The sequence below is a fragment of the Brassica napus genome, chromosome C3, assembly GCF_020379485.1.
Source record: "Brassica napus cultivar Da-Ae chromosome C3, Da-Ae, whole genome shotgun sequence".
NCBI lineage: Eukaryota > Viridiplantae > Streptophyta > Magnoliopsida > Brassicales > Brassicaceae > Brassica > Brassica napus.
The window spans coordinates 20,574,826-20,592,455 of NC_063446.1; the positions used below are offsets into that span (position 1 = coordinate 20,574,826).

General features: G+C 31.4%; 2 protein-coding genes across 10 annotated transcripts; one reads left to right on the plus strand and one right to left on the minus strand.

The window, feature by feature from the left end:
* Positions 1 to 1,986: 1,986 nt before the first annotated feature.
* Positions 1,987 to 4,140, plus strand: LOC106419154 (translin-associated protein X-like). Of its 7 annotated transcripts, none has more exons than XM_048751020.1 (8): positions 1,987 to 2,280; positions 2,364 to 2,599; positions 2,759 to 2,866; positions 2,979 to 3,058; positions 3,131 to 3,266; positions 3,355 to 3,504; positions 3,580 to 3,781; positions 3,879 to 4,140. In XM_048751020.1, the coding sequence occupies exons 3-8, from the start codon at positions 2,858 to 2,860 to the stop codon at positions 3,896 to 3,898; spliced, it is 597 nt and encodes a 198-aa protein (XP_048606977.1). In that variant the 5' UTR covers positions 1,987 to 2,280; positions 2,364 to 2,599; positions 2,759 to 2,857; the 3' UTR covers positions 3,899 to 4,140. The 7 variants fall into 7 exon arrangements, with proteins under 7 accessions (XP_048606977.1, XP_048606973.1, XP_048606974.1 ...); XM_048751018.1 differs by having other exon boundaries at positions 1,990 to 2,280; positions 3,125 to 3,266; XM_048751021.1 differs by having other exon boundaries at positions 1,990 to 2,280; positions 2,759 to 2,851; positions 3,125 to 3,266.
* A 7,943-nt stretch (positions 4,141 to 12,083) lies between these two features.
* LOC106381440 lies at positions 12,084 to 15,030 on the minus strand. Of its 3 annotated transcripts, none has more exons than XM_013821340.3 (6): positions 14,335 to 15,030; positions 13,825 to 14,133; positions 13,349 to 13,751; positions 13,043 to 13,275; positions 12,796 to 12,955; positions 12,084 to 12,700 (listed from the first exon to the last, which is right to left on the minus strand). In XM_013821340.3, exons 2-3 carry the CDS (start codon positions 14,131 to 14,133, stop codon positions 13,374 to 13,376), a joined length of 687 nt encoding a protein of 228 aa, XP_013676794.2. In that variant the 5' UTR covers positions 14,335 to 15,030; the 3' UTR covers positions 12,084 to 12,700; positions 12,796 to 12,955; positions 13,043 to 13,275; positions 13,349 to 13,373. The 3 variants fall into 3 exon arrangements, with proteins under 3 accessions (XP_013676794.2, XP_013676793.2, XP_013676792.2); XM_013821339.3 differs by having other exon boundaries at positions 12,796 to 12,962; positions 13,388 to 13,751; positions 14,335 to 15,027; XM_013821338.3 differs by having other exon boundaries at positions 13,388 to 13,751; positions 14,335 to 15,026.
* Between the last annotated feature and the right edge of the window lie 2,600 nt (positions 15,031 to 17,630).

Sequence of the window (17,630 nt, forward strand, 5' to 3'; positions counted from 1 at the left end):
TTCTAACAAGTCTCAGTAATACTATTTCTATGTGCTCATAATATTATGGTTAATCAAGACTAGCAAAAACGAATTCAATTAATCATGCAATTAGGGTTTAACAATCAATGGATTTTAGCAAGACTAGTAAAAAGATTTATTAATCACTCAATCAGTTTCAATGCTGATTTTAGCAATACTAGAATATAGATTTCAAGCATGAATTTCAATGAATCAGTTTCAAGGCTGATTGATATTTAGCCTAAACCATGTGTAAATAATTTATCTAGTATCCGAATTTATCAAACCTCAAAAACATATAATCAGATCAATCAATTTAATCGAACTTAGCATACAATCTTAAACCTCAAGACATTATATTTTATCATGAATCTATCAACCTAGCATAAGGATTCTCAATTCTCAAAGACATCCAAATCAGATCAATATAACCTACCAGACAGATTATTTAGGGTTTCTATTTAAAACAGACCAGATTACAAAACTATCAATCCTAGAAGATGATACTAAACCTCAAGAATCATGCAATCAGATCATTCGAATTTTAAACAAGTAAACCTCAATCAATCTATCAACATATCAGATTATATAAGCAAAGCAAGCTATCAACCTATCGGATTCAATCAATGTTTTAACAGGCTCGTCGGTTTAAACAATTTTAAATCAGATGAACAATTAACCAAGCAGGATGAGAAAATAAATCTATCAATTTAACGGTCAAACAATTCTAGCAACAAAGCATCAGATTCAATCAGATTTAAAACCTCAATGATCAAAACCGAAAACAGTTTTGATTTCAAAATATTCGATTAGGGTTTTAATATGTGATTTGATAATTATAGTATAATTAATTCTGATACTTATATTATTTAGGGTTAGGGTTTATCGGATTTTAACTTGTAAAAACCGATTTGGGGTTTTAATCATGTAGGAACATGATTTAGGGTTTGGGGTATCGAACTTTTAGAGCTTCGATCTACTCAATTAGGATTTTTGATCTATTACCCTATGGTTTTGATTCATAAAGATTAGGGTTTTAGGGTTTCATTCTTTATCAATCAATCCATGTTCGATTATGGGTTCTTAGGTTTTGAATTACCTTTTAACCTTAGATGATTGTTGAATCGGACCACCAAAGGAGTTGAGCCGCGAGCTGGACACGAACGGGACGCGAGCTGGAATGGATCGAGTTGCTTCTATCGGGTCGCAGACGTCCTTTGTTGCTTGATCGGGAACGCCTTGATCGTCGGACGCGAGCTGTCTGATGCTGTCGCGAACGAGGAAGAGGTCGCGTACTGAAGCTGCTCTCGGGTCGCGAACGTCTGAGCTAGGATCAGGAACGCCTTGGGCTGAAGCTGATCGGGGACGCGAGCTGGAACAGATGCGGGAACAAGAGACGCGATCAGGGTTTAGGGTTCGTCGGATCGCCGGCTAGGGTTAGGGTTTTAGGGTTTTTCGATTTGGGTATTAGCTTAGGGATTTAGAGTTTCGTGTTGATAACGTGTTATAAAAGTAATGGAAAAATATATCATTATTCATAACATAGAGGTTCCTTATATACGAGATTACACCGTCATAGATAAATGAAAAGATTACAAATCATAATCTCTTGGTTATGAGCCATCCACGATCTCGTTCATAACAATAATTATTTTTTCATCAAAATCGTACAATTGTGGTGTTCACTAGTAATTATCCCGTGTTATTATTATATTTATTTTAATCATATGTATGATTTCAAGTAGTTATTAGAACCGGTTCAGTTATTCATTTTTCCTATATCTATTGGATTGCACATATTATTCTAAATTAAACTACAATCTATACTATATTACAAGGGTTATATGAGCATCAGAAATGATGTCCACGTCAGACAATAAAATCAACCAATCAAGAGATTCCTTTTTGACATGTCATCTCGGTTGTGGTTTGTTGGGCTTCGATTTTTTTTTAAAGATAGAAAGTTAATGATGTTGGCCCAGTAAGCCCATCTCCTTTGCTTTTGTCTCTTCTTCACGCCTTCTGCGATCTGAGAGTCCAGAGATGACGTTTCCCTTTCTGTTTTCTCCAGATCCCGATTTGCTAGATCGATTCGTTGCTCCCTTCAGGAAACGAAAACCAGTCCGCGTCTACATGGACGGCTGCTTCGACATGATGCACTACGGCCACTGCAACGCGCTCCGGCAGGCGTGCTCTCTGCGACGAATTGGTCGTCGGCGTGGTCAACGACGAGGAGGTCATAGCTAACAAGGGACCTCCCGTTACGCCTCTTCACGAGAGGTGATGATGATCTCTTTTGTTGTGTATCCAAAATCGCTTTATTTTTTTGTTCTGATTTGTGTAGTTGGTTGTGTGTGTTTTAGGATGATAATGGTGAAGGCTGTTAAGCGGGTGGATGATGTTATTCCCGATGCTCCTTACGCAATCACGGAGGAGTTCATGAAGAGGTTGTTTGATGAGTATCGGATTGATTACATTATCCATGGGGATGATCCTTGCGTTCTTCCTGATGGAACTGATGCTTATGCCTTGGCTAAGAAGGCTGGGAGGTATAAGAAGATCAAGCGTACTGAAGGAGTTTCCAGCACTGATATCGTTGGTAAAATAAAAACTTACAGTACATTCAATTGTTGCTTAGATTTTGTTTATCTGCTAAGGGGAGATAACGAGCTGTTAAGGGGATATACAAACTGTTAACGGTTAATGGATAGGTTTGACTAATCACATAAAGATTATAACTTTGTTCGAGTTTCTGCAGGTCGATAACAAACATTTTGGAATTTTAAGGAACGAACTTTCGATATGGAAACTTTGATTCTTCTTCTGCTGAGAATGGGTTTGAGTCTTATAGGTAGAGATGTATGAGGTAGAGATGTATGAGAATGAATTTTCAATTTGGAAACTCTGATTCTTCATCTGCTAAGAATGGTTTTGTGTATCTTTGTTTAGTAAACCTCACAATGTGGTCTCTTTTGTAGAATGAGAAACGAGAGAGAGTGGTGAAGGCAAGTCGTGATATCACTATGAACATCAAAAAAGTCATCTTTCAAGTTCACAGGTAACAACATCAAACTCTTATACTCTGTTTTGTTTTGGGTGATAATGTTTTTTTTTTATGTGGCAGACTCAGTAAAGACAACAAAGAAGAGGTTCTGGAGAAAGCAGGGAAAGATTTAGAAGCAGTGAGGGAACAACACTTTGCCCGGCTGATGAAAGAGCTTCAAGGAACTGATTTTTGGAAGCTCCGGCGAGCTTACTCCCCAGGGGTCTGTCAGAGGATCATAAACAATCATTCATCTTTCTAAAACCATTTTGGTTTAACTGATACATGATTGTGTGTGGGTTAACTTACAGGTGCAGGAATATGTTGAAGATGCAACGTTTTATAAGTTCGGCATGTCCGGAACACTCTGTACTCTAGATGAGATTAACTCTACGCTTTTACCGCTTAGTGACCCTTCTCTAGAGCCACTGCAGATCAACATCCTTGACTATATTCTCGGGGTATGTTGTAGACTCTCTTGATTTAATGTTAACTCTGTTAAGAAGATCTCAGTTTATGTTTGCTTACTTGTGCAGCTTGCAGATATGACTAGAGAGCTAATGAGGATGGCGATTGGTAGAATATCAGATGGTGAAGTCAAGTTCGCGCAGAGGATTTGTCAGTTTGTCAGACAGATTCACAGGGAACTGTTGCTGGTCGTGCCTCAGATGGATGATAGTTATGACATGAAGTCAAAGATGGAAGTGATGCTTCAAAGTGTGATCAAAATTGAGAATGGTACATTATCTTAGCAGTATTTTTCTTAGCTTTTTGTTATTATATGTAATTCTTGATTTGGTTTGTTTTGGTTGATGACCAACTTTGTCCATTGCAGGTTTCACACAGACGAACTAGAAATCTACTCTTACTTGTGTGGCTGCTTATGGTATAGATAAAAAATGTTGGAGACATGCATTACTTATTTATGTGATAATATGAAGCTTTTTTAGTTTCACTTTCTAGCTATTGCTCTGTAAACTTCCCATTTTGTTTTCTTGGCTTCGGGTTGTTTCTTCTACTGCAAAACGAGGTTTTAGTAAGGATTTTGTGCTATGTAATACTGATTCATTTCATAGTTAAGTTTATTATGTGTTAAACGTTGGAAAGTGTAAGATTTAGAGGAAGAATGGAAAAAAAAAACCTTCTATCCAAGGTTAAGTTGATCAAAGTATCTACATATCAAATTATATATAATAGTAATACAAAAACTCAACAAACCAGACATCAATTAGTTTATCAATTTTTGAAATTGTCTTATCTTTATATTAGAATTAGAATTAGTTATAAAACTAAAGTAATATAAAATTCAGGTTATTTACTGCATAGATATTCTATCTTATTTACCAATACCATCATCTCCTTTTTCGTTCTTATTAAAAAGGAGAAAAATATTATATGTATTAACCTAAATACATAAAAGCTTTCTTTTTAACAGTAACTCTTACAAAAAAGAAATATTAATATATGAAAATTTCACCTTTTATTATAGTCCCTCTCTATACAAATAATGGATTTTTTAAAAAAGTCTTTTACTTGCATAATGCATACAAAAGATTGATGTTCTATTTTTAATTAATGCATTTCACTTGAAAACTAAACACATAAATCAAAATACGAAGGAGTGGTTTAATTTTATTGGGAAGCAAATAAAATTAACAAAAATAATAAATCAAAATATTTGTTTAATTTTTTTAATATATGGAAAAAAATTATAACATCAATATTTTAAATTCAAAAGGAGTATATAATTAATATAATAAATTAGTTTGTTTATGTAGTATATAAATAATCCAGCTGAAGATAATCTACGAAGTTTAAATTAGCTGTAAAATTTACGATTTTTTTATACACCTCAATAAATAAGATAAAATTTATTTAAACCATAACTAGGTTTAGTTAACTTTTACTCATCTTATTTATCATTTTATATATGATTTTCAGTAATAACCGAAACCAAATGGTGAGTTATTGAATTTTTTTAGATACAAAGCAATGAATAAATACAAACCTATTTAATTTTTCTACCAATTTAATAGTTGAAAAATTGATTGTAATATATATAAACAATTTCTATTCAAATATAAGTGTAAATTTTTTAATTTAACTAAAACTTACACTCATGTGTAATTAAAATATTTTTAAAAGTATTTTATATAATTTTTAATTTTTGTTTACAATCAAAACTAAACTACAATTTAGTTTCTAATTATACTGTCATAATTAAAATGTTAATTAAATAATTTCGAAAATATAGCTTTAAAAGATTCTAAAAGATATTTGAAAGATTTGGTTAGACATTTTCTTAAGATATTTATTAGTATTTTAAATAAAAATAAATATATTATAATTAAGTTATGTAAAATTTTATAAATATTTTAAGAATTTTCCAAATAAAAAGAATCACACATAAAAGGTGTCATGATTTCTATTTTAATAGATTATATATAAATAAATCCATATGAATTTTTGAATAACCATATACTGAAAAGCAAAGGAGAATACAATTTATAAAAACACAAATAAAAATAGAACTCAGTATTGATCGTAACCAAAAAAATATAAATCATTATAAATCTAACAATTTCTTATACTGAGAACTTAAATAGGTCTTTTACAAAAACAAAAAAAGAACTCAAATGGATAAAGATGAGGAATTGGATTATAACTAAGACTTAATTAGTTTTTGTTAATTCTATTTTATTTTAGATATTAAAACAATAAAGTTTAATTTAAATAGCTTCAAAGTCATAAATTATTTCATTTTTTAATTCTGTAAAAAATATACATATATATGTACCTTAAAAAAACACCACATGTATATGTACTCAAATAAAATAATATCCAAATTTATATTTTATTTAAATTTTATGCAAAAACCCGGGCGTAGCCCGGGAAAGGTTTTAGTTTCTTTAAATTATATATAGGCTAAACGCAGATCAATTTTGAATTATATTTAGTTTGATCCTTTAATATTTTTTTTTTAATATATTTTGGTTGTTCCTCTCTTGATCCTTTAAGATTTATGAATATATTTTATTAAATTATAATTTTTTTATATATGTTGTTTTTAGAAAATGAAAAGATATTAATGGATTAAGAGTTACACTAATACTATTTTATAAACTCATACATGTATATAAATATTCATAAGTATACAACTTATGTAGAATATTAGTTTAAATAATGGTACATTTTTATCATAATTAATTAATTATACATGTCATTTCATCTAACAAATTTAAATCAGTTTAGTTATAATTTCTAAGTATATCTTTACTATATAAAATGAACTAATTTAAAGGTTCCTAAGCTATGCCACCTAGGATAAAATATTCTCACCCAATCAACCTTACACCTCATCATAATTTGCCATGTAACCTTCTTAATTGCCGACAATTGAGACAATATTGGACGTCTATTTTGGTACTCACATGGCTTTTAAACTATACATGTTTTTTATGTTGCAGTGACCCATGATGAAACGCAAAATATATGCTAACTGAACCACCGTTTAAAATTTTGGACTTCATCTTCTTCGTTTCTTTATGTGATTCGCTTATGTTTACACCTTATGTTATTCCATCCTTAAATCTCCTTCGGTTACTCTATCTAATGTCATGCAGTCCTTTCCAATCCCTCTACTTTACTCTTTTATAAATAACTACATTTACAATCTTCGCCTTGACCTAAATCACCTACGGGGTGGGCTAGAGTTCCTTTGTGATTGATTTGATGAACATGTATGAGATGAGATTCCTTAACATAATCTTTTGCTTAGTCACAATTACTTATTCTACTACAGAGTACTGTCGTACATGGTTTCATATCGCGTAATTGTGTTGTCTGTTACCCAAGTAACCTCAACCGTGGAGCCACCTCCAATATATTCTATCTTATGAGAGTGAGTTTATCATTGTAATCAGGTCCGATAAAGTTTCAGTTTTTTTTTCAAACTTGGTTATCTTTATTATTGCTAATCCAAATCAAAGAGAATTCTCTTTGTGGCGATTGTATACAGTGCTTGCATTTCGTATCTTGCTATTCCTCCTCTTCGGGTACGTTTCTCCTGCAATTCAATTTCTCAAAAGATGTTTATTTTTATTTTTTAAATGTAGTTTCTTTCTTTGTTGGGAATGTTGAGTAGAATATAACTTTTCTTACATTTTAAAAGAAATCCTTTTGGTTAACCCTCGCAAGTCGTGATCCTCCCTCCAGAATGGAATTAGATGATGATGCAAGCATGAAGGTATATGGCTGGTTACCAAAAGCTCTCTCAAAAACACCTTTCCTTCATAGAGAGATCAGAGAACACTGACTGATCTGATTGTGGAAATCTCTTTGCAGCCTTGGAGCGTTCTGGCCATATGATATCATCAGAAACTACATCGTATTGATCTTGAGAAACTTCAGTTCATTGGAGACTCTCTCAAGATTGAAACAAGAGGACATGTGGTAATACTTATATTAAATTTAAGAAACTGAAAGAAAATATATGTTTTCATGTCAGAGTCGTAAAGAGTGTTGGACTATTAGGGCGTATACTCAACCTAGGATACAATGTCTTGGTAGGCGCACCAGAGGAATCCGTGGCTCCTTTCTTCGAAATTTCGATGAGCTTGGATTTACTGAACACATTTCCATAATCATCTTACTGCTGAATAAGCTGGAGAGATGCATCCTCCTTATAGATTTTATTTATGTATAGATTGTATTGTGTTCCAAAAAAAATGTGTATAGATTGTATTATAAGTATTTATATTTTTATGTGAAAAATTGTTGAAGTTCATATTATCATATATCTATTTAAATTGTTTGTTTCGTAGTTTTGCGTATACGTCTTTGGTTGATTAAAATTCACATGTAATAATATTGAATGTCTCTTGCAGATTGTTATTTAGGAAAAAGTTGAAAATGCTATTTTGAATATGAAATAATCTAAGATTTTTTTTTTTTTTGGAAATGCTCTTTTTGAATATGGAATAATTAAGATATATATATTTTAACATAATACAAGATGGTCAAAAAAATTATTGAGGAAAAGAAAATATATTATAAAATATATTTTGAGTTACTTAAAGAGTATATATATAGATTAACATCAGATCGAAGATTATATTTTTATGAAAACATCGCAGGATTATGTGTAAGACAATATATTATCTGAGATTAGTCATATTTGAGGAGGTTGCTAAAGAATTCTATGCTCGAAAATTCAAAATTAACAAAAATATCACTTAATTTATCAAAACAAAAAGTTATGTAACATGTACGTAAAAGAAATATGGAAATATATTGTTCGTTTGCTTTTGAACATGTAAAAACAACAAATAAAATAACAAAAACTTTATCATGGAAAATGCAATTTATTTATTTGTTTCATAATTTAAGGTAGGGTTGTTCAATATGGTAAAACCGTACCGAACCAAACCGAAATAGACAATATGGTTTGGTTTTAGTATATACCATATAAACCGAGTGGATGTGATTTTATAAAAACCGTAGGACTTGGATATGGTTTGGTTTATAACCGATTAAACCGAATAAACCGAAGAAAATCAATCAAAAATAGAAACATGTATATATATATATATTATAACAACGCATGATTATATAAGTTAATTTTTTGCTAATAACTATTATCATATTTTTTACAGTAATAAAGAAGCCCTATTTTGTAATACTTGAACTATAATTAAGTAACAATCATCGCAACCAAGGCTTCTTATTTTCTTAGTCTTCTTTTTTTTATTTGTTTTCTTTATTTTAGCATTGACTAAATTGAAGTAAATATTATAAATTTGATGGACAGAAATTAGTGGAAATTCTTCACAGTTTTTTCTTATCTATAAACGAACAGAGTTTCGTAACAGAGTCTCGTGTTCAATCGAAGAATCATGACTTTGATGAACACTAAATATGGAAGAATAAAAAAATAATTCTTTCGTGCTTCTGTTTTTTTTTCAAAATTTTGAGATTTGATTTTAATTCTAGATTTGATTCTTTTATTAGATGGTAGAAGCGTTTTCTATTTTTTTGTTCTTTTATTTAAACATATAATATTTTTATTAAATGATTGTGTTGGCAACATGTCTCTAAAATTCATATAATATAATCCTAAACTAAATCGTTATGTTTTTTGGTATAAAACCGAATAAATCGAATAAACCGAATAAACCGAATAAACCAAATAAACCGAAAACCGACGGTATATAGACCGAACTGAACCGAAATAAATATGGATTTAGAATGGTGGTTGTATTTTACTAATCGAAATACCGAAAAACCGAAAAAACCGAACCGATATCCAGATTAAACACCCCTAATTTAAGGTAACTATTGTTCGCCTAATACATGAAAGTACTTCTATTTGGACACCGTCATTAACATCATAAAAAGCTTCGGAAGAGAACAAACTGAATTTTCATAACAAAGTCAGTTGTTAACTTAGTGTCCAACGCTAATTAAGCTCTCAATAACAACATTTCAAGGATAAACAGATCATGCGTTTTCATTTATAATATGATGAATGATCAAAAAGATTATGCTAAGTGTGGCTTATTCAATAGTTTATGATATAAAAATAATAAAATAATTTCTAAGATATTACCTACCAATTTTACGCGCGGACAACGACCTAGTATTAGTAAATTGCACTAATTCATGTGAATCAAAATACAATTGTTCTTAATTCTAATTAAAATAAAATCTAATTAATTTGTTAGTGTTATTTAATTTCATTCTTCAGTTTATTTTTCCATATATTTTCATAAATTCTATGTAATCTTATATACAATTAAAAAATACTCCCTCTGTTTCATTATAAGTGCCGTTTTAGGTTTCGGCAGACGGATTAAGGAAACAATTAATTTTGTACATTTCTTATAAAAAAACATTATTATCTATACACCTAACCATATTTCAACCAGTAGAAAAATAAATTTTGCATAAAATTAATAAATTTTGCATAAAATTAATAAATTTTGCATAAAATTAATAAATTTTGCATTGAAAATCGAAAACGACACTTATTTTGTAACGAAAAAAATTCTCTAAAACGACACTTAATATGAAACGGAGGAGTAAGATTTTTAGAATGTAATAACCAATAACTAATTTCACATCAATTTGGCAATGTATGATTTAAACGTGACAACTATACTTTTAATTTCGTTGTCTGTATTTCCCAAGTGGCAAGTGGCAAGTGGCAAGTGGCAAGTGTCATCAAAATTTCAACACTTCCAATCAACGTCGTTTCCACTTCCAAACAATATAGACAAGTAGATCTGAGTTCATCAAGTGAAGCAGCTAACTTGGAAATTTCCAATGGAATTAAGATCGACTAGTCAAGCAGCTAACTTGGAAATTTCCGAATGGAGTCAACTAGTCAAGCAGCCAACATGGAAATCTCTAATGGATAAAAAGTTTCCGACAGCAATAGAGCTGTCAAATGGTTCATCCAACATTTAGAATATCTCCAATAACAATCTTCATTTTAAGAGTGGCTGCTCTTCCAGAAATTAATATTATTATAATTACTAGAATTTTTCCCGGGCTACGCCCGGTTTTATTTTCATTAATTTTAAAATAGTATGTTAATATATTTAAAGTATAAATTACTAAAATAAAAATTTAATTATTAGAATACAAACAAAAATAATTATAAAATATATATTATATTATCACAGTAGAAAAACAGGCTAAAATCTCAATCATTTTAAATTTTGATTTCGTAACTCCTCTGTTCATTATATCTTTCTGATTCGTATTGTATAATTAGTGGCTAAAAGTTTAAGTTCTTACCAAGAAAACTAAACTTTCTAGAAGTATGCATGAAAAATAAAATGGGGTTGCTGAAATTTTCTTCCAAATTCAAAAAAGTTAGATACAATAAATATTTTCTTTTGTAAATACCTTGATAACAGGTAAAAAGATAATTTCTTATTGAGTATTTTTCTGAAATTTCATAAATGTTGAAAAAATATAATAGTTTTCGAAGGTGATTGGTAAGTACTCCGAATGCTTTCCACACTTTTTCACAACTAATCTAATTTACCAATCATGCTTTAAAAAAATAATTTAAATGTACAATTCAAAAGTTAAACTGAAAATAGATTGGCTATGAAATCATTTTTTAAGAACTTATATTTAGTACTTTGAAAGTTATTGATATAAATATACATCAATAGGTTGTACAACTACAACATATTTTTTTACAAATTTACAGCTTATATTCTAAAGCAAATAATTAAGTTTGCAGCTACAAAGACTAATTATCTCCACTAAATATTATTTTCCTTTTGTCGTTCTCTGCTAAATATTATCTTTTAAAATATTATTCGTTTTCATGAGATTCATGTTTTTCATCGTCGATTTCCAAGAACAAAGATAGAAGATATTATAGATATAGATATTAGATACGTGAATTCTCCTATTGACTCCCATTAAGGAAAAAAAATACATGTTACATTCGAAATAGTCTATTTACATATAAATCAAAGATTATTTTGTTAAAAATAATAATTAAGATCTGGGTTGTGATTTTGCATCTAGTTAAATAATTATGAACTTTTTATTGAAATAATTCAAAAATTAACGCCCAAATTACATATTTATGTTATTAAATTAAAGGAATTCTAATTTTACCGTAATATTTGATATATTTTATAAATTTATTTTAAAAAATAAAAATTTGCATAAATACCTTAAATCTGTGATGGAAATAAGACTAATTTTCTTAAATCATTTATAAATGTTTAAGAATCATTTATAAAACATTTATAGAAGTGTTTGAAATAATATTAAAAACAGTATCTAAAGTATGGTATTTTAAGCAGTTGCTCATTAAATTTGGATATCCTTTTCTATTTTGTTTTTCATTTTTAATTAAAATTCTTAAAATCCTTTGTACATATATCGTTTACAAATTTTGTCAGAATATTTACAAAAACTTCCTGGTTTTGTTAGCTCTAAGTTTTGAACATAATTTTTCCCCGTCAGCATAGAATTTGTATTATTATAAAATATTCATAATTTTGAAATATAAAAAATGAGTAACTCACATTTAGGCACTAAAAATGGGAAATGTAATTTGGCCCTCTTATCTTGACATACTATACAGAATCAAAGCTTCTCTGTTCTATTTTTTAATCCTATACAAAGCAAGAATCATTTTCAACATCTATATGTTTTCATTTTGTTTCATACTATACAGAATCAAAGCTTCTCTGTTCTATTTTTTAATCCTATACAAAGCAAGAATCCTTTTCAACGTCTATATGAATCCTCTTTCCATCTCTCTCTTTCTCTGTTTCATCAGTCAGTGGACACTGCACCAAAACAAAGGCTAAGGTTTGGTCTGGAAGAGAACTGTACCATAAGTAGAAACTCAGTATACAGTTACATTCCAATCCATGTAGTCTACTCCATCCCCCGATTGCAAAACGTAGCCCGTCGTTATCTGGATATCGCTGGTCAATGGCATTGCGGATGTCTCTTATGGTTTGGTTTGATCTAAAAGGTCCCAATCCCATCTGCCAATCTGATAGATATCATAATAGTACTTGGCGCAGTTTGTGTCTCCACAGTTGTCCTCCTGTCTCGGTTAGCAAAAGGATCAAGGACTGTTTCCGCACTTGAACCTTCCTATACAGCCTTATCCTATACAGTGAAGTCAACAAAATATTCAGAAGTGAAAATAGAAAAGCAAACACCTTATGTAAAGCTAAGACCAGAGGAAGAGAAGGGTTACATACATCCACTTGAGATGACGCCATGCCAGGAATAGCCACTGTAAAGTCTCCTTCACCACCCTCTTCAAGTGACTTTTGTGTCTCCGTGGGGCCACTTGAAACATATGAATCATCAAACTGTGATTGTGAAGGTAATGATCCCATCGATGGAAGAGGCGGATCTCTGTTCTCTATCAAACCCATATTAGTGATCCTGAAAGAAAAGGAGAAAGAGATATAATACTCTAGAAACCAACATTCAGTGGTTTACCTAGAAGAGCTCCCGGTTTCAAATTCTTATGAATCCTCCTGAACTGGCGTTGTTTTATCCTCTTCCACGAGACAGGAGAAGGCTTGGTCTATATTCCAATTGCTGGCTGTAAGGTAAATGGTTGCAACATCTCGAGTAACTACTCCATCAGCCGCATCGACGAATATATCAATGAATTCATCTTGTTTCAGCGAATTCAGCAGCTCCCTAGTTTGTGTAGGACTTGAACTTTCCTGAAATGCAAGCAGTGTATGCATCAACATTGAGTTCCATTCTCGGCAACTCAAAGAAAGAGCAGCAAGAGACAATAGGTTGTTTGCTAAGTTTATGTTTAGCTTGATGAACCATGTGATGGCAGGTGCTGCTGTCTCTGCGGTTCAGGGTTTCGAGCAGCACGCGGTGGAGGTGGTGGACAAAGAGAGGTTCTTCTAGGCGACCTGGATCTGCTCCTGTGAGAGGTAGAAGAAGTTTTAGCCTCGCCTTCCTCTCTAACCTTGTGAACAGCATCCAAACATTTCCTCAAGATTAATCTGTCCTTCCCACTGACGATAATGAACTTGTCATCCATTTTGATCTTGCAGCCGGTCTCGCTCTCAATCCTTTCCACAACTTTCTCAGTAAACAAATCTCTAACGTTCTTGTCCCTAGCTGGTACCCTCTCAAGGAACTCATGAGACTTTCTGTTGGCACCAAGAGTCGATGGACATCCCTAAATAAGAAACAACAATCAGTAACGAAGTATACAGACTACAAAAAAGTAAGTAACTTCAGAGGATAGTTACCTGTGTGAAATGACCAGACTCTCTACATATCTTACAGATCATTTCCTCTTCTTTCCTCTTCTTCCAGTTCCTCTCAGTGGCTTTGGACTTAGCCTCCCAAACCTTAGCCTCTCGGCTGATGAAATCAGTTGGTACGGAGTTGGGGTCAGGGAGCTCCTGCTGCTCTTCTTCTTCATCACATTTATCTTCAGGAAGTTTAGGTTTTTCTTGGACATTGGTGGTTACAGTAACTTGAGGACATGTGTACTCCTTGTAGATTTCACTAAAGTCGTCATAAATATCTGGGTATTCTGACATTGTGCTTTCCATCTGAATACAAACACAATCACAAATCTCTCTCACTTTCAATTTCAATTTCCAAACACATCCAATAAGAACTAAGTTCATCGATCACAAATACGATTTGTACATAGCTCAATGCAAATCATATACACAGAATCAAAGAGCGGCTAAGAAAGCGAATGGGAAGAGTGAATCTAGATTTCTTGGAGTAAGGTTTCTATCGTTTACCTTTCGAAGCGCGAATCAATCAGTGGCAACCGCGTTTCTCGTGAAGGTGACTCTGTGCTTGAATCTTGGTCAACAGCCATACCACAAAAAAAAATTTTGATCATATAAAAGACAGAACAAAACACTATCAGAAGACAAAAGCACCCTAAATCAAGAACACACAAAGACACGTTAAACCATAAATCAAGAGCAGAAAGATATGCTAAACCGTAAATGAAGAAATGATGACCTAGCAGAAGGAGGGCTCCCGATTCTGACATTCGTCGAGGTATTACGAAACGGCGGCACTTTACTCAAGACGTCATGCATCGTATCGGCCGATCCTTCATTCCCTGAGAACCCGTGCAGATACCACGGCTCCGTATGACTACCGTCGTGTGATAATGGCACCGTCTTCGACTTCTTCTCAGGTGTATCATACCCGTGCAGATTCCTTGTTGTCGCTGAGGTACTTTGTTGCGTCCGCCATAGACGACGATCCATGAGAAAGTTCTATGAATCTCGCGATCTTCTCGTTCTCCTTTGTTCCTCCGCTGCGGTTCTCTGGTTCTCAGACGGAGGTTGAGTCGGTGACGGCGAGGTTTTCTGCAGCAAGCCTCCATCGATTCGTGAAACGTAGTAAACAGAGAAGAGGGAGAGAAAAGGGGATCGAAGATCGATTTTGATAAATTAGGGTTGGTTCTTGGCGGAAAGGGAACTTCAGCGAGTCACGGGCTTCCCGTACTTTTCGATTCCGAAATTATCGGGCCTGTAGAATGTGAGGCCCAAATGACACGCACAGAGTGTCTGACGTGGCGAATATCTGATTTCCTATTGGTTGATTTTTTATGCTGACGTGGACATGCTCAATGGAGCTCATATATCCCTTTTAATATAGTATTTTAATATAGTATATAGGTATGTAATTCATAACACTGTAGTAAGAAAATTAAAAAAAAAATAGTGTTTTGAGAATATATGTTTGGACGGACTGTTTTTATGTTACTGAAAAACATATATGTTCATTAAGAATATGTTCAAATAGACATGTCCATAGACAACCAATTAAAAGGTAGATTTAAATTTACTTATTAAATAAATTTTAGATTAGTGCGTCTTTTTTTAAAATGATGTTATATTAGTAAATAAATTTAAATAATTCAATACTGCTTATTATATTTTTGTCAAAATATAAATATTTTCAATAAAAATAAATGTATTATTTTTCCCAAAAAACTTTTGACTATATAGGTTTTATTAAAATCATCAAGGGTGAGAAATTTTATTTTCCTAAAGTTAAGAAAAAATGTAAATATGTAGAAAAATTCAAAGTAAAACAAGCATAGGGAATCATGGAATTCACAGAGCATTGGGCATCATGGAATTCAGAAACATTCCAACAAGCATATATTGATGAATGTCAGAGGAATCATTAAGCAAAGTTTTGAACTCAAAGCACACGATAATAGAATTAACATACTATTATAGCACTCTCCTATATAAACATCAATACTAACTTCCGTAGAGTCTCATATTCCAAACATGTATTGGATTCGAGTTTGATGTGTCCACAAAGAGCGATATTATCGGTTTTTGTTAGTTCATGACACTTGTTAGTAAACATTCAACAGGTCAGACTAGTAGTATAGGTCAACTCCAAAAGACACGAAAAGATCATATTTGTCATAATTTCATTCCAATGAGACATCAAGAACAATATAATTCAAAACAAAAAAATTGATATAGGAATAGTATTAATACTATTCATCATATCAAATATTTAAAATATATATATTTCTCATGTTTTATTTAATAATACAGCTAAATAAGTATTATTAATCTGTTGTAATTCGTCATAAATATATCATTTTATTTTGTATTTTTCATTTTACTTTCACAAAGTAAGAATTAAAATTTCAATTTTAATGAATATTATCACTAAATAAAATATTTACATATTATTATTTTTATTTGTAATAATAAAAATTTAATTATAATTAATATATTTACACAAACATAAAATTAGAAATCTTTAACTAACAAACATAAAATTTAAATGTGATAAAATAATTCTTTATCAATTAAAATATTAACATTATTAAATTAAAAATTAAAAATGTAAAATACTATTTTGGTGTACAATTTAGTGTTATTGTTAAAAAGAAAAAGTAAAATATGCTATCAAAACACTAAATGTTTTTTTTAATTAATCTCTAAGTATTCCAGAGCTATGGAAATGCTCATTCCCCAATGGGAGATGTATCCTGTGGGTAGATTCTTTCCGGGTATTTAAATGGGCTGAAAATAAGTGTTCATATTCATGTAAATGTCTAAAACAATGTGACTTAGTTTAGAACAACAAATGGATATAATCTGAAACGTGTTAGCGTCCTAAGCATGTGCCCTTACCACTCAACCGTAAGATCCCGGACCTCACTACTCTAAATTTGATGTTATGCTTAGAGTTGCACTTAGCAAACAATACATACCAGAATCGTACGCAACTCTTTTGAATGCTTCAAACCAAATTGTGAATAAAACCCTTTTTAGAAAACTGATTTTTCATGTATATATATATATATATGAAACTGTAGTTGGCGTCCATATAAGATATATAGAAAATTTTAAAATACTATAATTTTATAGTATTTAGGGTTAGGATTGGGTTGATACTTTTACAATTTTTTATAAATTATTTTTAAACATTTATAAATTATTTTGAGGGTTAGTTTATTCTTTTTCATCATACACTCAAAGTATTTATGAAAATTATTATCTTGTAAAAGTAAATTTGAACATTGGTATCAAATTTGTTGTAAAGTTGGAATTCTCCCAAAGAATATCCATTCTGTTTTAATAATCAACATTGAAAATCAAACAATACACTTTTCTCAGCCATACGGCACCCACCAATTTTAGGGCTGGGTATAGTTACTTGGCTTGTACCCACAACTTGTTCTGTATTCGGCTTGAAAAACAAGTAGGAGAATAGTAAAATAATAGTTGTGTTATTGATTCCTTAGGCAATGTCCTCTATTTATACAAAGATAGAACTCCTAACGAGATAAGAAGTAGGACTAGTTACATCATTATCTTAGGGAAATAAGGAAATAGTAGGAGTTATCCTAAACATATAGTAGTTATCTTATTAATTTGCTATCGTCAAGTCAGGTAACAAGTACTTGCTATCAACAAGTCGGGTAACAAGTATCAAACAAGTAGTTGCTATCAGCAAGTCGGGTAAATATCTAGCTTTTATTACTTGCAAGCACAAATCAACTATCAAACCTCTTTATTTTTGTAAGTAGTTGACTTGT

What these genes read in the sequence shown, in the direction of transcription:
- LOC106419154 (XM_048751017.1), top strand. Translation starts at nt 2,456, where the DNA reads ATGAGTATCGGATTGATTACATTATCCATGGGGATGATCCTTGCGTTC. An exon ending in GGCGAGCTTACTCCCCAGGG is followed by an intron (nt 3,267 to 3,354) that starts GTCTGTCAGAGG and finishes GTTAACTTACAG; the next exon opens with GTGCAGGAATATGTTGAAGA. An exon ending in TGTGATCAAAATTGAGAATG is followed by an intron (nt 3,782 to 3,878) that starts GTACATTATCTT and finishes TGTCCATTGCAG; the next exon opens with GTTTCACACAGACGAACTAG.
- LOC106381440 (XM_013821339.3), bottom strand. Translation starts at nt 14,133, where the DNA reads ATGGAAAGCACAATGTCAGAATACCCAGATATTTATGACGACTTTAGT. An exon ending in AGTCTGGTCATTTCACACAG is followed by an intron (nt 13,752 to 13,824) that starts GTAACTATCCTC and finishes TTTCTTATTTAG; the next exon opens with GGATGTCCATCGACTCTTGG. An exon ending in GCAGCACCTGCCATCACATG is followed by an intron (nt 13,276 to 13,387) that starts GTTCATCAAGCT and finishes CTTGCATTTCAG; the next exon opens with GAAAGTTCAAGTCCTACACA.